We start from the raw sequence: 21,086 nt of genomic DNA on the forward strand, positions 1-21,086 counted from the left end.
GGGGATGTAGCTCAGTGGAAGAGCGCATGCTTTGCATGTATGAGGTCCCGGGTTCAATCCCCGGCATCTCCAAACAAGTTACATTTCTAGTTTTGGATTCAACTGTGAGAATATCATCTGAGATTCGCCTCACATTTACACACAAGGAGAGACAAGAGTTTCTTCACCTCGCGAAAAACCGAACGCTCCGCACAGAATATAATTCAATGGGAGAGCGCCCACGGTGTTTCAATGGCTCCCATCTCATGGTTGAACAGCTTGCCCAGTGATCGATTATTTCCAGTTTCACAGATTGGGGGGAAGCAGCGGACCGGCGTTCCGACCACAAAGAGGGAAGAATCGTCTGGATGTTGGGAGCTTCTTCTTTTCCCAGAGAGGACTGAGCATCTGGAATGTATTCCCGGCTGGTGTGGTGGGTGCTGACCCTCTCTGGTGTGGTGGGAGCTGATTCTCTCTGGTGTGGTGGGAGCTGACTCTCCGCCTTTTTTCTGTTTTGTTCTGGTGTGTAACCGCTCCCAGGAGATTCCATGTTCCCGGTGGGTGGGGCTGGTGGTGTGTGTAGGAAGTGTCCAGTCACGATGCTCCAGGCATGTGGGGCAGGATTGATGAACGAGCTGGTCTTTTCCTGCCCGTCATGTCCGTCTGTAACCCCAGATCGTCAAGGTGTTTTTAGTGAAGTGATCTTTAAGCACAAAACCCTCACCTGGGGCAAGTCCTGCGTCCGCCTGTAGTGAAATGAGACTCAATGCTGTCTGTGCCTCACCTCGTCCTCCTCCTTTTACATTATTATATTGTCCGCACATATGTTTGGTTAAGATGAAAATACAAATTATCCGCTCTGGGCTCCTCCAGTCTCTCTGTGTTTCTCTCTCCTCCTAAACTGACTGTCAGATAATAGTAACTGGTGTCCTATCTATCCCGTTCTCAACACCCAGAGACGACTAGTTACTGAATAAATTCAACACTCACAGACAGTCCAGTGTCAGACAGTCACAGACGGTTTCTCTCCACCTTTCCTGACAGGACTGGCGAATGATGAATGCCCCATCAGACCGGTTGATATACAGTAAAAGGGACAGTGACCGTCTCACCAATAGCACCGGAGGTCTGTTCACAGACACAGAATCAGTCTTTCCCTTTCTATCAGTGTGTCTATATTACGCTCAGTAACAGTATCCCGCCTCCTTGTACAGCACTAGGGAGAGAGAAAGACAGACAGACAGAGAGAGACACACAGACAAACGAACACAGTATCAGAATTACACTTCCCATCAGTGTGTCCGTTTCACACTCAGTAACAATATTCCGCCTTCATTTACAGCGCTTGAGAGAGATAAAAACAGACAGGCACAGTATCAGAATTACACTTCCTATCAGTGTCTCTGTATCACTCTCAGTAACAGTATCCCACCTTCATACGCTGTTCAAAAGAAAGAGAGAGAGAGAGAGAGAGAGAAACTGACCTGTAATGTCCCGTTTTCACCCAGGAACAAATTGGAAAATATTTAATTCCAAATGCTATTCCAAGGTGGAGTGACAGATGAGACTGCATCTTCTGTCACTGATATTATTTCAGAGACAGACACATTATTAATCCCACTCTCAGGGACAGTGTCACACATTTAACCCTCTCTTGCATGTTGTCCCCTCTGCAATCTTGCAGCTCAGGGCCGTTCTGTATTACTCTCAGTGACCGAGAGTTTCACTCCGATTGAAATAAACTGGGACTGTTGCTGCCTGATATTAATCCTACACGGTCCCAGCAAATACACCGACTCCCACTTTCCTCCCCCGTTTCTCCAGGATTGGTTTGAGGAATCCTCCCTCCAGTTTCGGAGTCAAACGTTACTTTATCAGTAAGGGAGCCAAGAATGAACAGAACCCATTGGCTCATTCCACAGCCGCTCACTTTATCTCTGAAAGACTCTTTCCCATCAAAAGAGCCCGAGAGAAACAGCAGGGATGGAAACCTCGAGTTTAATAGTTGGAGATTGTAAAGTCAGTCTGGATTCCAGCGTTAGGCACTGGTGGAATCCCATCTGTTTCCCATTCTGGTGCCTGTTCCTGCACTGCCTGTGGAGCCCATTCCCTCTGACCTTTCCCCCAGACCCACTTCCTTTGCTCAGACAGGCGGGAATGGAGAGATCATGGCCCCCGGGGGAAGGGAGCAAAGAGCAGCCTCGTTACAGCAGCTCATCGCTCCGGGACCGTGTCCGCAGATGGGCTCAGAGATCGGCATTGAGTCCGGGGGAAGGGCAGGGGGAGTCTGGGGGCTGTTTGTAAGAGGCGGAGTGGATCAGGAACTGGTCCCGGAACATGGAGTGAGAGGGGGGAAGGGAGAGGTCATTCTTGGGCTGGGTGTGGACAGGGTGTGTCCAGGGGAAGGGAGAGAGAATGGGAAGAACCTGCTATTAAAACCATTGCTGCTTTCTCTCCCCAAACCAGGAGTGAATGGTCCTGGTTTAGTTCCAGTCTCACCCTGTTTATTGTTATTGGACAGTGAAGAGTGGGAACAGAGCCGGACAGTAAGGATGTGGGGAGTTATACAAAGAGCATCTATTGCAGGCACCAGGTGAGAAGTGTGAAGGACACAATTTAAACAGCGGCTGTTTAGTTTCGGGTGGTCCCATTCATGGATCAGTGCAGGGGTTGGGTTGTGTCTGGATGTCACTAAATTGTTGTAAAACAGCCCAACACACCTGGTGTGCAGAAGCTGAGTGCTGCAGTGGAGTCAGACACTGACACTGTTTGTATCACTGGTTTTCATTTGTGGATATTCAAAATGATTATTAACAGATATTAAACTGATAACTACCTCACCTGTTCTTGAGTTACAAGAGATCATTTTCTTTCCACAGGCGAATCCTTGAATGATCCAGAATGAATGTGATTTTTCCTCCACCCGAGGCACAAGGAGGAGTGCAGCCAGCTCCTTCTCACACACAGGAGGTACATTATCACCCACAGAGCACAGAGACACAGACAGGTCATCAGTTCCACAGTCTCAGACAGTAGAAGTACTCAGTCCCACACTGATCCCAAGTTCCAGAGACACAATTTCAATCCAACATTCAAACAGAGCGGGTGAGGCAGACACTGTTCCATTTCCCCCAAACTCTGTCCCGCTGACAGGTAGATACAAAAATCCCAGTCCAAAATCACACTCTCAGATTGAAAGGCACTGTGTCAATCTCACAATCGGGCAACACAGCTACGAATTAAATACCAGAGAGAAATCACACATGGTATCCGATTGAAAGGGACAGAATGAATCCCAATAATGTACCCGAGATTCCAATTGAATACTATCCCAGAACTCTCTCACACATGACTTTAATACATGAAATATCCATTCGAAAAGTGAACCATTTGCTACAAATTGCAAACAAATCCAAACCTCACGTACAGTATCGATTGAGAAATACTGAAAGATAGTAAACCTGAGAAACAAATTAGATACCTGTTCAGAATGCACTCGTTGAATGAAATTTAAAGATAGAGTATCAATTCTATTAGTGCAGACTGAGATACACATTATATACCAGTCCAAAAATCTCATACAATATTAGACTGAAAGATACAGTATCAATTCCATTTCTACAGACTGATCTACACATTACAAACCAATTCAAAAATGTTCCCTTATCCGTTTGAAAGATTCATTATCATCCACAATAGTACTCACAGAGATACAGATTTAATAGTAGTCCAAAAAGCACACAAATTATCTGATTAAAACCTCCAACATTAAATCCTAAAGTGTGTCCATATTTACCAATTAAATTAGGAGTAAAACTCTTCAAACATTAAGATATTAAAGCTAAAGTATTGAACGCAATAATGTAATGAGAGAATAATTACGTACAGATACAGAATGAAACTCATATTCAGATACAGTACCAGAGACACACAGACACAGAATGAATCCAACACTCACAGATACAGAAGGAATCCCAAACTCACATACAGTACTAGAGACTGACAGACACAGAGTTAATCCCACACTCTCATCAAGTACCAGGGACTGATAGGTACAGTATGAATCCCACACTAACATGCAGTATGAGTAACTGCATATTTAGGATGAATTCAACTCCCACATACAGTACTGGGGACTGTATATACAGAATGAGTCCCACACTCACATGGAGAAACAGAGACTGACAGATACCAAAAGAATCCCACACTAACACACAGTATGAGAGACTGCATATAAAGAATGAATCACAAACTCTCACACACACAGCTGACAAGATAGAGAATCAATCCCAAGTTCACACACAGTATCAGAGACTGACAGATACAGAATGAATCCCACACTGACACACAGTACCAGAGTTTGAGAGATACAGAATGAATCCCACACTCGCACACTGTACCAGAGATTGAGAGATACAGAATGAATCCCACACTCTCACACAGTACCAGAGAATGACAGATAAAGAATGAATCCCACACGCACATACTGTATCAGTGAGTGACAGATACAGAATGAATCCCACACTCACATACTGTATCAGTGAGTGACAGATACAGAATGAATCCCACACTCGCAAACTGTACCAGAGAATGACAGATACAGAATGAATCCCACATTCACACACAGTACCAGAGATTGAGATACAGAATGAATCCCACACTCACACACAGTACCAGAGACTGAGAGATACAGAATGAATCCCACCAAACCATCAGAGAATCAGCACAGACCAGGGATCAGGGCCTTTACCCAGTAAACTATCAGAGAATCAGCACAGACCAGGGATCAGGGCCTTTACCCAGTAAACTATCAGAGAGTCAGCACAGACCAGGGATCAGGGCCTTTACCCAGTAAACTATCAGAGAGTCAGCACAGACCAGGGATCAGGGCCTTTACCCAGTAAACTATCAGAGAATCAGCACAGACCAGGGATCAGGGCCTTTACCCAGTAAACTATCAGAGAATCAGTGTCCCAAGGTGTCCCGTGCGCAATCCTGTCGGAGAAAATTCAGTGCTCCCACCACCGAGTGGTTCCATTCCCAATCAGGGAATCAACTTTAACACGAGTTATGAACTTAATAAATAATTACATGAAGCTAATTAAACCCTGTTTGTAGTTGAATGACTGTTTTAATCACCATTAATCAACCGATAACTTTCTATTTCAGACTGAAGGAGATGCTGACGTGGTTACCGAGAGACAGTCAAAACTTTAATAAGATTTTTGTGCTTTGCATGTGCTGAAATTTCATCATTTTACAGACTGCATCTTAAGAGTGGGATTAAAAACTCAGTGCAGCCGTTGTTAAATTTAACATTAACAGGCAATTGTCGCCGTTTATCACAGGAACGCCCGAACCGGTTCTCCGATGAAGATGAAAGTAACGCAACGGGAAACATCTGATCCAACACGAAAGGCATCGGGCTGTGATAAAAATCCCCACCGTTTTGCTTTTCCAAAATAAAGGGTGTGACATTTATCCTCTGAAAATAGAAACAGTCTGGTCTCACTCACTGCAGTAATCTCTCTGTCACAGCGAACCAGCTCCTACTGCGAGTGTGACCTCCCTTCGGGCCTTTCGGGGGTTTGTCTGTCAAGATGAATTGTGATTTCCCTGAAGCCAATGTTCCATTCCTTTATATGATTCATGTGCCTGATTTCCGACCGCAGGGTAAATGGTGGAATATCAGCTCTGCTCAGCCGGCAATGATCACGGTACATTTTCTTGCAGACAAAACACACATTGAAACCCTGGAACTTTGAGGCGATGAATCCTGAGGAAAAATATAATAAGGACTCGAATCATCAAACTTTTGCGCCACCGAGACAAGCGGAAAAGCCCTACGCTAAATGTGTAATTCCATGAGCTAAACCTTGAGACTGCAGGAGCCCATATAACAGCTGTCTACTATCTGTTCACTTTTGCAAAATGAATGGTTGAAACTTGCAGGAGTGAAAATCCAACGAGCCGGTCTTCACTCTTAAACCAGCAACTGTGAAGTTAAGAGAAACGTGCCGGAGAAATACTCGATTTCAGCGCGGTGACACTGGGCCAGAGTAAAGCTCAGTTAATATGATCGCCGAGTGGTGAGAGGGTGGATTTGGAATTCCTGAGCGACCGCACTGCGCATTTTCCAGATCTGCTTGGAGCACCAATCCCTTCAATTCATCACTTACAGGGACAATTCGATTCGTGGTTTCTTTTCCCTGAGCTTGGCGAGATCTTAAAAATTGAAAGCGACCAATATCAGAGCTAACCTCGTCACTGACATGCTCACAGATACAGAGCGGCCACACTCTGCTTCAGTGAGATGAAAACCCAGAGCGGTTTCAAGGTCGAATGCAATTGGAAGCAAAGCTCGTTCAATGAAAGTGCAGGTCATTGAGGTGCCTTTAAATTCCTGATTGTTTGACCTGAACTTCTTCCGAGACTGCGTGAGATTCAGGTGGAGCGATTTGGGGACTTCTTTTCCCTCTTTGCAAAAGTTTGAACCGCAGTTCAAGGATCAAAAGTCCAGGTCTAAATTAGGGCTTCTGCAGGGTATGAACCTCGAATCGAGAATTATACCCCGACCTCTCTTTTCTCTACAAAAGAGCCCCAGACTGTTCAAAGTTTCAATCTGGGGAAGTGTGAGGCCATCCACTTTGGCCCGAAGCAAGATAAATCAGAGTATTTTCAAAATGGTGAGAAGCCAGGAACTGTGGGTGAGCAGAGATACTTCGGGAAATCAGGAAGAGTTGGCAGACAGGTGCAAAAAATAATTAAAATGGCTAATGGAATGTCGGCCTTTATCTCAAGGGAACTGGAATTCAAAAGGGTGGAAGTTATGTTAGAATTCTATAAACTCTGTTGAGGCCACATTTAGAGCACGGCATTCAGTCCTGGGCACCAGACCTCAGGAAGGATATATTGGCCTTGCAGGAGGTGCAGCGCAGAAAGACCAGAATGATACCGGGGCTAAAATGGTGACATTATGAGGGCAAGTTGCGTGGACAAGGTTTGTATTTCCTCGTGTATAGAGGATTAAGTGGTGATGTAATTCAGGTGTTGAAGGTGATTCAATGATCCAATGGTGGGTGTGTGAGTTGGTGCTGAATCGGTCCCCTTCAGTGAAGAGAGGGTCAGCGGGCGCCTGACAGACACGGCTCGGAACGGGACTCGCTTCTCTCCGGCGGCAGCGGCTGGTTTAGAGAGATCTCTCTGTCTGCTGCTGTTACTCCGCCTCCCGCACTCTGGGAGAACCGCGGAGCTCGGTCCTCACTTTTCTCTTATGGATCCGGCTCCATCCGTTTACTGTTGACGGGAGTGCGTCTGATACCAAGTCAGTCAGAAGCGGGTGCAAATCACAACATAGGCACAGGCCCAAGGACTGGGGACTGGTTTGATATTGGGTCCTTTTTAAGGGACCGGCTGTAGAATGTTTGTATAATAATAATGATCAGAATTAACTTTGATACAATGAAGTTTTTTTCAGTTATTTCCCATTTCCACCCTCACCAGTTTTATACAGTAACAGGTAACAATGTTTGAGGGATGTGATGTCCAGTGTTGGTGGAATCAGTGTAATTTAACTTAATACATTGAAGAATCTCTTGTCTATCCCAGGCTCTTACCTTAAGTTTAGACCCTCACCTGGTTTAAAATTGGTCACTCACTGATATAAATAAACCAGTAACAACCCCGAAACCTCAGCGGGGATATTTGTTCCGATACTTAATGACGGTCCCAATTTCCACTGAAATTCTCAATCAGCAAATCCCAGAGGCTGTTTCGGGTTTGACAAACTGTGAAACAGATTGTTTTAAAAGCCGGAAAGAGGGAAAAACTGGTGGTTGATATGAAGTGTTATACATTATCTCTTTCTGTTTCAGATTTACAATTTCTCTTTGTGTGTTACTCAAAGGAGAGGCTATAACGGAGCCCAGTGACTGGGTCACGAGCTGCACTGAGTCATTGGCCTGTGTTACAGACCGGCTCGTTGGACCTGCTCATTTCGTGAACTCGCTGGTGTCTCAGCACGTGTGATGACTGAGTGAATCCCTTCCCACACACGGAGCAGGTGAACAGTCTCTCAACCAATGGGCATGCGTTGATGTGACAGCAGTTCATTTCTGCTTTTAAAGCTCTTCTCACAGTCACTGCATTAAAAGGTCACTCAATAGTGTCAACAAGTTAATGTTTCAGAAGGTGGGATGATCGAGTGAATCTCTTCCCACACACGGAGCAGGTGAACAGTCTCTCCCCAGTGTGAGTGCGTCGATGTCTCAGCAGTTTGTTTCTGATTTTAAATCTCTTCCCACAGTCAGAACATTTAAAGGTCTCTCAGTGTGAACTCGCTGGTGTTTCAGCAGGGAGGATGACCAAGTGAATCCCTTCCCACACACTGAGCAGGTGAACGGCCCCTCCCCAGTGTGAACTCGCTGGTGTTTCAGCAGGGTGGATGACCCAGTGAATCCCTTCCCATACACTGAGCAGGAGAACGGCCTCTCCCCAGTGTGAGTGCGTTGGTGTGTCAGCAGATTAAATTTGCTTTTAAACCTCTTCTCACAGTCAGAACATTTAAAAGGTCTCTCATCGGAGTGAACTCGCTGGTGTCTCAGCAGGTTGGATGGCCGAGTGAATCTCATCCCACACACGGAGCAGGTGAACGGCCTCTCCCCAGTGTGAACTCGCTGGTGTTTCAGCAGGGTGGATGACCCAGTGAATCCCTTCCCATACACTGAGCAGGAGAACGGCCTCTCCCCAGTGTGAGTGCGTTGGTGTGTCAGCAGATTAAATTTGCTTTTAAACCTCTTCTCACAGTCAGAACATTTAAAAGGTCTCTCCCCAGTGTGAACTCGCTGGTGTCTCAGCAGGATGGATGACCGAGTGAATCTCTTCTTACACACGGAGCAGGAGAACGGTCTCTCCCCAGTGTGGGTGCATTGGTGTGTCAGCAGATTACATTTGCTTTTATACCTCTTCCCACAGTCACAACATTTGAAAGGTCTCTCATCGGAGTGAACTCGCTGGTGTGTCAGGAGGGTGGATGACAGTGTGAATCTCTTCCCACACACGGAGCAGGTGAACGGCCTCTCCCCAGTGTGAACTCGCTGGTGTGTCAGAAGGTGTGATGACCGAGTGAATCCCTTCCCACACACAGAGCAGATGAACGGTCTCTCCCCAGTGTGAGTGCGTTGGTGTTTCAGCAGTTCAATTTTGCTTTTAAACCTCTTCTCACAGTCAGAACATTTAAAAGGCCTCTCCCCAGTGTGCACTCGCTGGTGTGTCAGAAGCTCAGATGACCGAGTGAATCCCTTCCCACACACGGTGCAGATGAACGGCCTCTCCCCAGTGTGAGTGCGTTGGTGTGTCAGCAGATTACTTTTGCTTTTAAACCTCTTCTCACAGTCAGAACATTTAAAAGATCTCTCATCAGAGTGAACTCGCTGGTGTGTCCGGAGGAGGGATGACTGAGTGAATCCCTTCCCACACACGGAGCAGGTGAACGGGTTCTCCCCAGAGTGAACTCGCTGGTGTGTCAGCAGGGTGGATGACTGAGTGAATCCCTTCCCACACACGAAGCAGGTGAACGGCCTCTCCCCAGTGTGGGTACACTGGTGTGTCAGCAGATTCCTTTTGCATTTAAACCTTTTCTCACAGTCAGAACATTTAAAAGGTCTCTCCCCAGTGTGAACTCGCTGGTGTGTCTGGAGGCTGGATGAAATAGTGAATCCCTTCCCACACATGGAGCAGGTGAACGGCCTCTCCCCTGTGTGAGTGCGTTGGTGTATCAGCAGATTAATTTTGCTTTTAAACCTCATCTCACAGTCAGAACATTTAAAAGGTCTCTCATCAGAGTGAACCAGCTGGTGTGTCTGGAGGCTGGATGACCGAATGAATCCCTTCCCACACACGGAGCAGGTGAACGGCCTCTCCCCAGTGTGACTGCGTCGATGAGTTTCCAGCTCTGAAGGGTAATTGAATCCCTTCCCACAGTCCCCACATTTCCACGGTTTCTCCATGGTCCGGGTGTCCTTGTGTCTCTCCAGGTTGGACGATCAGTTGAAGCCTCGTCCACACACAGAACACGTGTATGGTTTCTCCCCGCTGTGAATGGTGCGATGTTTTTTCTGGCTGTGTAACTGGTTAAAGCTCTTTCCACAGACAGTGCACTGGAACACTCTCACTCGTGTGTGTGTCTCGGTGCTTTTCCACTCACACTGATGTTTAAAATCTTCTCCCACAGACAGAACAGACAAACATTTCTCCTTCCACATTCAAAGGCCGATGATATTCAGGTCCTGATGAATCGAGTGACTCTGTCAGATCTTGACGTGATCTTTGGTTTGAGTTTCCCTCTGCAAATCCTCCCCTGTAAAAGGAGTTTATAAAAGTTATCACTGTAATTACACAATAGAAATTCAGATCAGATAACTTTACTTTCTATGGAACATTACTTCCTCTCTCATTACTCAAAGCTGTAAATCCCCATCCCACACACTCTCCCTCCTCCCTGTGCTGAAATCCAAACCCATCGCATCATCTTTCAGTGGCCCTAAACCATAAGTGAAACGGTGAGAGAGAAATGTGAGTGAGTGTGAGTGAGAGAGTGAGTGTGAGAGAGTGAGTGAGTGTGAGAGAGTGAGTGTGAGTCCAGCAGTGGGCTGGGTGTGGAGAATGAAGTGGGGCAGGTGGAGCATGTTTAGTGGGGCAGCAGTGATCATAATCTCATTAGGTTTTGAATAGTTATGGAAAAGGACAGGGGACAGTCAAATGTGAAAATACTTAACTGGAGGAGGGCAAATTCCAGTGAGTTAAAAAGGGATCTTGTCCAGGTGGATTGGTATCAAAAATTGGCAGGCAGAACAGTAATTGAACAGTGGGAGGCCTTCAAGGAGGAGTTGGTTTGGGTACAGAGTAGACAGATTCTCACGAGGAGGAAAGGAACAGCATCCAAAGCTCGAGCTCCCTGGATGACTGAAGATATGGAAATCACCATTTCTCCTTCATTGACAGACGCTCCCTGACCGATCACCATTTCCCCTTCATTTACAGACGCTCCCCGACCGATCACCATTTCTCCTTCATTGACAGACGCTCCCTGACCCATCACCATTTCTCCTTCATTTTCAAACGCTCCCTGACCGATCACCATTTCTCCTTCATTTACAGACGCTCCCCGACCGATCGCCATTTCTCCTTCATTTACAGACGCTCCCTGACCGATCCCCATTTCTCCTTCATTTACAGACGCTCCCTGACCGATCCCCATTTCCCCTTCATTTCCCGGCGGGTAGTGAGGGGGGGATAATGTTCACTGTTTTATATTCGGGTCTGGGGCCGCACTCGGGGTTTGTAAAGCCTGAGCCTGGGCCTGAGCCCGGACCCGGGCCCCGGGGTTTATTGAGCCTCTTGCTCCGATCCTCTGACCTGCACCGAACGCGCTCCTCCCGCAGCCTCGACTGGCCGCGCATGCTCAGGACACACTGACCGGTAATGAGGCACTACCGCGCCTGCGCACTGGGCTCCACTGATTCAGATAGGGCACAATCTGAACCGCGCTGCATGCTGGGTGAGGCAGCCTCCATTGATGATCTTAATATCAGGCCGAAAAACAAAGACATTGGAAGCAGATAATTCAAGTGTTTAGTTTATAATATAAATAATTCAATCGTTCAATTCATTTCATAAATAATTGAACAGTTCAATTCATTAAATAATCAATTGTTTAATTTGTTACATAAACAATGAGTGTTTATTTATTGTATCATAAAAATAATGCAATAGTTTAATTCATCATATAAATATTCCTTTGTTTAATTTATTATATAAAGAATTCAATATTTAGTTGAATTATTTTTATAATGAATGAAACACTTGAATTATTTACATAATAAATTGGATACAAAATTGTTGTAGAGGGTTGTTTTTCAAACTGGAGGCCTGCGACCAGCGGTGTGCCTCAGGGATCGGTGCTGGGTCCGCTGTTATTTGTTATTTATATTAATGATTTGGATGAGAATTTAGGAGGCATGGTTAGTAAGTTTGCAGATGACACCAAGATTGGTGGCATTGTGGACAGTGAAGAAGGTTCTCTCGGATTGCAACGGGATCTTGATAAATTGGGCCAGTGGGCCGATGAATGGCAGATGGAGTTTAATTTAGATAAATGTGAGGTGATGCATTTTGGTGGATCGAATCGGGCCAGGACCTACTCCGTTAATGGTAGGGCGTTGGGGAGAGTTATAGAACAAAGAGATCTAGGAGTACAGGTTCATAGCTCCTTGAAAGTGGAGTCACAGGTGGATAGGGTGGTGAAGAAGGCATTCAGCATGCTTGGTTTCATTGGTCAGAACATTGAATACAGGAGTTGGGATGTCTTGTTGAAGTTGTACAAGACATTAGTAAGGCCACACTTGGAATACTGTGTACAGTGCTGGTCACCCTATTATAGAAAGGATATTATTAAACTAGAAAGAGTGCAGAAAAGATTTACTAGGATGCTACTGGGACTTGATGGTTTGACTTATAGGGAGAGGTTGGATAGACTGAGACTTTTTTCCCTGGATAGTGGGAGGTTTCGGAGTGATCTTATAGAAGTCTATAAAATAATGAGGGGCATAGATAAGGGAGATAGTCAAAATCTTTTCCCAAAGGTAGGGGAGTCTATAACGAGGGGGGATAGATTTAAGGTGAGAGGGGAGAGATACAAAAGGGTCCAGAGGGGCAATTTTTTCACTCAAAGGGTGGTGAGTGTCTGGAACGAGCTGCCAGAGGCAGTAGTAGAGGCGGGTACAATTTTGTCTTTTAAAAAGCATTTGGACAGTTACATGGGTAAGATGGGTATAGAGGGATATGGGCCAAGTGCAGGCAATTGGGACTAGCTTCGTGGTATAAACTGGGCGACATGGACATGTTGGGCCGAAGGGCCTGTTTCCATGTTGTAAACTTCTATGATTCTAATTGTTTCTTTATATAATAAATTTAACACTTGTATTATTTTTCTAATGATTTGAGCTTTTGAATTATTTATATCATAAATTAAACATTTGAATTATTTAGATAATCAAATAATCAATTCAATTATTTATATAATAAATTAAAGAATTGTTTCTTTATATAATAAATTTAACACTTGTATTATTCATGGAATGAATTATGCTATTGTATTATTTTTATAATAAATTAAACACTTGAATTATTTATATAATGAATTGAGCAATTGAATTATTTATACAATAAATAAAACAATTCATTATAAATTAAACTATTGGATTTCTGATATAAATTAGACACATGAATTATTATATAATAAATTAAGCTGTTAAATTATTTATATCATGAATTAATGCATTGAATTATTTATATAATATAAACTGTTGAATTATTTATATAATTAAATAGTTGAACCAATTGTACATTAAATTAAATAATTATTGATATAATACATTAAACAATTGGCTTCTTTATATAATAAATTAAGCAATTGATTATTTTTATATTGAATTAAACTATTGAATTATTAACATTACATTTTAAACAATTGAATTATTTATATAATAAATTAAACAAAATAGCGGCCGGCGAGACGCAATCTTGGACAAAATGGCGGGCAACGCAGCCACCATCTTGGACAAAATGGCTGCAGGTGGCCGACAGAGTGCCCCCGGTGATCCCGCAGTGACCCCAGAATGTCCCAGTGACCCCAGAGTGATGGCAGAGTGCAGCCGGTCAGCCCAGAGTGCAGCCAGTCAGCCCAGAGTGCAGCCAGTCAGCCCAGAGTGCAGCCAGGCATCCCAGAGTGCAGCCGGGGATGCCAGAGTGGCGGCCTTTGTGTTTGGGCCACCACCACAACAACAACTTGTATTTATAATATATTATCTATATATTTATAATGTATTTATATATTTGTGTGTTATGGCACGGGGACAGCATGGAGAAAACGGCGGCCGGCGCGGCCCCCATCTTGGGCAAAATGGCAGCCATCCCTTCCCCCTCTCCCTGTTCAATCCCTTCCCCCTCTCTGTGTGATCTCCACCATCCTGTTTAAAACCCAGTGACCCCCCAGTGTCCCCAGAATGTCCCAGTGACCCCCCCAGTGTCCCCAGAATGTCCCAGTGACCCCCCCGTGTCCCCAGAATGTCCCAGTGACCCCCCCAGTGTCCCCAGAATGTCCCAGTGACCCCCCCAGTGACCCCAGAATGTCCCAGTGATCCCTCAGTGATCCCTCAGTGTCCCCTCAATGTCCCAGTGTCCCAAGAATGTCCCAGTGACCCCCCAGTGTCCCCAGAATGTCCCAGTGACCCAGACAGTGTCCCCTGGATGTCCCAGTGACCCCCCCAGTGTCACCTGAATGTCCCAGTGACCCCCCCCCCAGTGTCACCTGAATGTCCCAGTGACCCCCCCCAGTGTCCCCAGAATGTCTGAGTGACCCCCCCAGTGTCCCCAATGTCCCAGTGACCCCCCCCCAATGTCCCCTGAATGTCCCAGTGATCCCCCAGTGTCCTCTGAATATCCCAGTGACCCCCCCCACAGTGTCCACAGAATGTCCCAGTGACGCCCCAGTGTCCCCGATTGTCCCAGTGACCCCCCCCGAGTGTCCCCTGAATATCCCAGTGATCCCAGAGTAACCCAGACATTACTCACGTGACCCCCATCGGGTCCAGGCTGCGGTGAAGGTCTCAGTCAGTCAGACCCCAGCGGAGAGAACGATTCTTGGCCCAGGATTCCTCCTCCTCCTTCTCACAAAATGTCTTTCTGGATCATCTCCTTGCAGCATTTCATCAAAGAGATTCCTGAGGAGAGAGAGAGAGGGAATTGATTAAAATACAAAAGCATGGGATTAAAACGGCACAGCAAGAGCCCAGAGCTCCCTCCCTCCCACTCCCTCTGTCTCTCTCCCTCCCTCCATGTTGCTTTTCTCCCTAATCCAAGTTTGCAGGATTTTTCTCTCGTGCTTTGTCTCTGATTCCCCTAACAGGTGTCAGTCTGTCTGTCTGTGCTGCTAAGTGTTTGCTGCAGGGTCCAAACCTCCCCTGGGTTTGTTTTCTCTTCTGTCCCTGGGCCCCAGAGACACAATTTCTGGACTTTGTTTCGACTTCTGTTCTGTTTGTTGCCATGTGGCAAATTACAACAGCCTTTCCCTTCACTGTTTTCTCTTGTTTGAATCAGCAGCTCCCCCCTCCCTGTTCAATCTCTTCCCCCTCCCTGTTCAATCTCTCCCCCCTCCCTGTTCAATCTCTCCCCCCTCCCTGTTCAATCTCTCCCCCCTCCCTGTTCAATCTCTCCCCCCTCCCTGTTCAATCTCTCCCCCCTCCCTGTTCAATCTCTCCCCCCTCCCTGTTCAATCTCTCCCCCCTCCCTGTTCAATCTCTCCCCCCTCCCTGTTCAATCTCTCCCCCCTCCCTGTTCAATCTCTCCCCCCTCCCTGTTCAATCTCTCCCCCCTCCCTGTTCAATCTCTCCCCCCTCCCTGTTCAATCTCTCCCCCCTCCCTGTTCAATCTCTCCCCCCTCCCTGTTCAATCTCTCCCCCCTCCCTGTTCAATCTCTCCCCCCTCCCTGTTCAATCTCTCCCCCCTCCCTGTTCAATCTCTCCCCCCTCCCTGTTCAATCTCCCCCCCCTCCCTGTTCAATCTCTCCCCCCTCCCTGTTCAATCTCTCCCCCCTCCCTGTTCAATCTCTCCCCCCTCAGAGGTAGAGGGAGAAAGGGCGAGATAGACAGAGAGAGCGAGAGATAAAGACAGAGAGGGAGAGATAGAGAGAGAGACTGAGAGAGAGAAGGGGAGAGATGGAGGGAGAGAGAGGAGGAGAGTGAGAGAGGGGAAGGGAGAGGGAGAGAGAGGGGGGAGAAAGAGAGAGGGGGGGAGAGAGAGAGGGGGGGGAGAGAGAGAGGGGGGGGGAGAGAGAGAGAGGGGGGGGGAGAGAGAGAGAGAGGGGGGGGGAGAGAGAGAGAGAGGGGGGGAGAGTGAGAGAGAGAGAGGGGGGGGGGAGAGAGAGAGAGGGGGGGGGAGAGAGAGAGAGGGGGAGAGAGAGAGAGAGGGGGCGAGAGAGAGAGAGAGAGGGGCGAGAGAGAGAGAGAGGGGGGAGAGAGCGAGAGGGTGGGGAGAGAGAGAGGGGGGGGAGAGAGAGGGGGGGGGGGAGAGGAGAGGGGGGGGGGGAGAGAGAGAGGGGGGGGAGAGAGAGAGAGAGGGGGGGAGAGAGAGAGAGGGGTGAGAGAGAGAGAGGGGGGAGAGAGAGAGAGGGGGAGAGAGAGAGAGAGGGGGGGGAGAGTGAGAGGAGGAGAGAGGGGGAGAGTGAGAGAGAGAGAGGGGGGGGAGAGAGAGAGAGAGGGGGGGGGAGAGAGAGAGAGGGGGAGAGAGAGAAGAGGGGCGAGAGAGAGAGAGAGGGGCGAGAGAGAGAGAGAGGGGGGAGAGAGCGAGAGGGTGGGGAGAGAGAGAGGGGGGAGAGAGAGGGGGGGGGGAGAGAGAGGGGGGGGGAGAGAGAGAGGGGGGGGAGAGAGAGAGAGGGGGGGAGAGAGAGAGGGGGGAGATGAGAGAGAGGGGGGAGAGAGAGAGAGGGGGGAGAGAGCGAGAGGAGGGGAGAGAGAGCGAGAGGGTGGGGAGAGAGAGAGGGGGGTGAGAGAGAGGGGGGGGGAGAGAGAGGGGGGGGGGAAGAGAGAGGGGGGGGAGAAGAGAGTGGGGGGGGGGGAGAGAGAGGGGGGGGGGGGAAGAGAGAGGGGGGGGGAAGAGAGAGGGGGGGGGGGGAGAGAGAGGGGGGGGGAGAGAGAGGGGGGGGGGGAGAGAGAGAGGGGGGGGGTGAGAGAGAGAGGGGGGGGGAGGAGAGAGGGAGTGGGGGGGGAGAGAGAGAGGGGGGGGGTTGGAGAGAGAGAGAGAGGGGGGAAAGAGAGAGAGAGGAGGGGGGAAGAGAGAGAGAGAGAGGAGGAGATGAGGAGAGAGGAGGAGTGTAGAGAGAGGGGGAGAGAGGCACAGAGCGAGAGCAACCGGAGAGAGAGAAAAGAAAGAGAGAGGGTGAGAGAGTGTGAGGGGGTCTCCTGCCAGAAAGCGGGACGTGAGTCGGTGAGGGGTCCTGCAGGGTGTTTGGTGATGTGCCTGTCATGGTTGAACAGCTGCCAGTGAGTGTGACCTGTGGGTTGTGGGTGTGCGGCTTGCAACAGTGGTAATGTGTGAGGGTGAGAGGAGCATCTGATTGAAAGAGTTTATTGGTAGGTGGGAGATGGGGCCCCCATTGCTGGTGAGAAGCCATTAAACAGCCCAGAGAGGCCTGGCTGCTCGCAGGAATCGGGTAAATCACCAGGCAGGACCAATCCACTCTCTGCCTCTCGACCACACACTCTCCGTCTTTTTCTCTCTCTCTGTCCCTCTCTCTCTGTCTTTCACTCTCTTTGTCCCCCTCTCTCCCTCTGCCTCTCACGTCTTCTCTCTCTCTCCCTCGCTCTCTCTGACTTTTTCTCTCTCTCTGTCCCCCTCTCTCCCGCCCTCCCTCTGTCTTTTTCTCTCTCTCTGTCCCTCTCTCTCTTTCTGACTCTCTCCCCGCTCTGACTTTCTCTCTCTCTGCCCCTCTCTCTCTGTTGTCTCTCTCAATTTCTCTTGTTTGGAAAGTACTCGGGTACCGTACGGCCCGTGTGTGTCTCAGTGTCAGCTCCTGTACATGTACAGTACACTGTGGGTCAAAGGGAACGATTCACTCCTGTCTGGTACTGTCCGGCCCGTGTGTGTCTCAGTGTCAGCTCCTGTACATGTACAGTACACAGTGGGTAAAAGGGAACGATTCACTCCTGTCTGGTACTGTACGGCCCCGTGTGTGTCTCAGTGTCAGCTCCTGTACATGTACATTACACAGTGGGTAAAAGGGAACGATTCACTCCTGTCTGGTACCGTACGGCCCGTGTGTGTCTCAGTGTCAGCTCCTGTACATGTACATTACACAGTGGGTAAAAGGGAACGATTCACTCCTGTCTGGTACTGTACGGCCCGTGTGTGTCTCAGTGTCAGCTCCTGTACATCTACAGTACACAGTGGGTAAAAGGGAACGATTCACTCCTGTCTGGTACTGTACGGCCCGTGTGTGTCTCAGTGTCAGCTCCTGTACATCTACAGTACACTGTGGGTCAAAGGGAACGATTCACTGAGAGATTGCAATGTTGAGTGTAACGGTTATTTGAGGGGTTCAGTCCCTAAACGGACTGTGTTTTGACAGACACTTTTTACAGTAAGGAGTTGAGTTTAGTTCAGGGAGGTGGGTACAATCCGTGTCTGGGACTCAATGGCCCTGTGAAATATTGAATTTTGCTCACAATATGGTGTGTTTGGATTAATAGGGGACAAGGTTTAACTGCACTGGGCAGGATTGTTTTATAAATCTCTCATTGACTGGGTCTTTCAGACCAGGATGGAGCTGCTTCTCTCTCTCTCTCTGTAAAGATGATGTGGAGATGCCGGTGATGGACTGGGGTGGACAAATGTAAGGAATCTTACAACACCAGGTTATAGTCCAACAGTTTTATTTGAAAATCACAAGCTTTCGGAGGCTTTCTCCTTCGTCAGGTGAGTGTGGGATTCCATGAAAGGTACCGCTTTGTAGTCAGAGAACAATGCCTGGTGATTACAGATAATCGTTCCAACTGCCCGTGTCTGTAAACACCCTGAGGCAGTGAAACACTCTCTGACAAACTGTTCACAGGAACCAACCCATCAGACATGGGGATTAGACAAAAAACTGGGACTGGAAATGAGCCTCCCACCAACAGAGCAGAGAGAAGGAGGAAATCATCACACCTTCAAGATCTGGATCGGTTTTGTCTTTGGAGCAGGTTCGGGTTAATTTTACTGCTTTAAAGTTATGTTATGGGACCAGTGAGACTGACACACACACACACACACACACACACACTGTACAGTCAGGAGACACGTGTCCCTTGCACAGACATTGGGTTTGAATTGAGCTGAGCTGTGCCACAAATGAATATGGGATTAAAATCTCAAATTCCAATCAGTTTGCTCCCGAGCTTCCCCATGTGTCTGTGTGGTTCCATTACAATACAATTTCACATGGGGGGCCCAAAATGGCTTCGGAATTAACACGATTTCTTTCTGAGTTGTCAGTGACCTTTTCAAAAATTAAACTTCAAACTAAGAAAACATTTGGAGGCTGTTTTCACATTTGGGCTCTCTGCGTGCTGCAGGACGCTCCCTGAAAGAGCTTTTAATTTCAATTAAGACCCGAGATATGTCACATTGTCAGCCTCTGAATAATAGTTTGATCCACTTTGTGTTATTTCTGAAAAGTTGCACTTGCAATGAATGAAGGGAGGAATTTGGGCTCGAACAGATGGTGATATTCTGTCGGACGGTCGGTACTGAGGGAGCGCTGCACTGTCAGATGGTCAGTGTGTGTCTCAGTGTCAGCTCCTGTACAATGTCCCAGTGATCCCCCAGTGTCCCCAGAATATCCCAGTGATCCCCCAGTGTCCCCAGAATGTCCCCAGTGATCCCAGAGTAACCCAGACATTACTCACGTGACCCCCCATCGGGTCCAGGCTGCGGTGAAGGTCTCAGTCAGTCAGTCCCCAGCGGAGAGAACGATTCTTGGCCCAGGATTCCTCCTCCTCCTTCTCACAAAATGTCTCTTTCTGGATCATCTCCTTGCAGCATTTCATCAAAAAGTTTCCTGAGGGGAGAGAGAGAGAGGGAATTGATTAAATACAAAAGCATGGATTAAAAAGGCACAGGAAGAGCCCAGAGCTCCCTCCCTCCCACTCCCTCTCCCAGTTACACCGACAATCCCTCAGCCCCAACACTGAAACACAAATCCCGGTTACAAACCAGAGAATCTAAAGAGGGAGAAAAGTTGGGAGAGAGACAGAGAGAGAAATACACTCAGGACAGGCTGGAGGACCCCGGCAGACTGAGAGATTGTCCCCGCCCCTGGGGAGGGTTTGGGACGAGACACACGGCCATCCCCTACCCCCGGGGAGCTCCCTGCTTCAGCCTTTGAGATATGAGACTGAATCTCAATGGGTCTCCCTCAGGGACCTGTCCGTTCTCATGTTAATCCAGGGACAGCCCAGGGCAGGACTGGTTTGACCAGGAGACCTGTCTGCTGGAATGAGCCACATTTCAAGGACCTATTTTACTGATTTGAAACCCTCACAGCCTGTCTCCCCCTCTTCCCTCACCCCCAACCGAGTCCCCCCCCACCCTCAGCCTGTCTCCCCCTCTTCCCTCACCCCAAACCGAGTCCCCCCCCACCCTCAGCCTGTCTCCCCCTCTTCCCTCACCCCAAACCGAGTCCCCCCCACCCTCAGCCTGTCTCCCCCTCTTCCCTCACCCCAAACCGAGTCCCCCACCCTCAGCCTGTCTCCCCCTCTTCCCTCACCCCAAACCGAGTCCCCTCCACCCTCAGCCTGTCTCCCCCCTCTTCCCTCACCCCAAACCGAGTCCCCTCCACCCTCAGCCTGTCTCCCCCTCTTCCCTCACCCCCAAACCGAGTCTCCCCCCACCCTCAGCCTGTCTCCCCCTCTTCCCTCACCCCAAACCGAGTCCCCTCCACCCTCAGCCTGTCTCCCCCTCTTCCCTCACCCCAAACCGAGTCCCCCCCCACCCCTCAGCCTGTCTCCCCCCTCCCCTCGTGACCCAAACACCCCAGGGACCCTCCGTCACATCCCACCCTGCCCGCGTCCACATTTAAAGAACTAAAGTTGGGCAGAATCTGCTCCGAATACACAAGGGCTGCAGAGCTGGAATGGCTGCTGTTTCTCAGACAGTGTTTGACCATTTCATTCTCTCTGTGTGTTTACTGTAAAGAGCTGTGGAGGGAGCAGGGACTCCATCTCATTCTCACCTCCCCCGGGTCTGGATGGCAAACAGGTTCCGAGCTCAGGGCACAGCACCATTTCAAACACTCAAATCATCCAAAGGTGAGAAACGACATTTAACTGACAGGTTTCCAGCCTCTAATTGAAGTTTTAATATAGAAAACATTTTAATAAATAAAAATGCTGCAGAAAGGTGAATAGAGTACTTTTCAAGCGACAAGAGAGACAGAGAGACAGAGAGGGAGAGACAGAGAGGGACAGAGAGGGGAGGACAGAGAGGGGCTGTTTAATGGCTTCTCACCAGCAAGA

The 21,086-nt window shown here is 48.4% G+C and overlaps 1 protein-coding gene and 1 non-coding gene across 2 annotated transcripts; one reads left to right on the forward strand and one right to left on the reverse strand.

The window, feature by feature from the left end:
* Positions 1-72, forward strand: trnaa-ugc (transfer RNA alanine (anticodon UGC)). The gene has a single exon. It is a non-coding gene; the product is annotated as a tRNA-Ala (tRNA).
* An 8,091-nt stretch (positions 73-8,163) lies between these two features.
* On the reverse strand, positions 8,164-14,757 carry LOC137313972 (zinc finger protein 585A-like). The gene is made up of 2 exons (XM_067979660.1): positions 14,611-14,757; positions 8,164-10,336 (listed from the first exon to the last, which is right to left on the reverse strand). The coding sequence occupies exon 2, from the start codon at positions 9,984-9,986 to the stop codon at positions 8,247-8,249; it is 1,740 nt and encodes a 579-aa protein (XP_067835761.1). The 5' UTR covers positions 9,987-10,336; positions 14,611-14,757; the 3' UTR covers positions 8,164-8,246.
* Between the last annotated feature and the right edge of the window lie 6,329 nt (positions 14,758-21,086).

Source organism: Heptranchias perlo, unplaced genomic scaffold (genome assembly GCF_035084215.1).
Source record: "Heptranchias perlo isolate sHepPer1 unplaced genomic scaffold, sHepPer1.hap1 HAP1_SCAFFOLD_496, whole genome shotgun sequence".
NCBI lineage: Eukaryota > Metazoa > Chordata > Chondrichthyes > Hexanchiformes > Hexanchidae > Heptranchias > Heptranchias perlo.

Coding starts and splice junctions, on each gene's coding strand:
- LOC137313972 (XM_067979660.1), bottom strand. CDS start 9,986: ATGGAGAAACCGTGGAAATGTGGGGACTGTGGGAAGGGATTCAATTAC.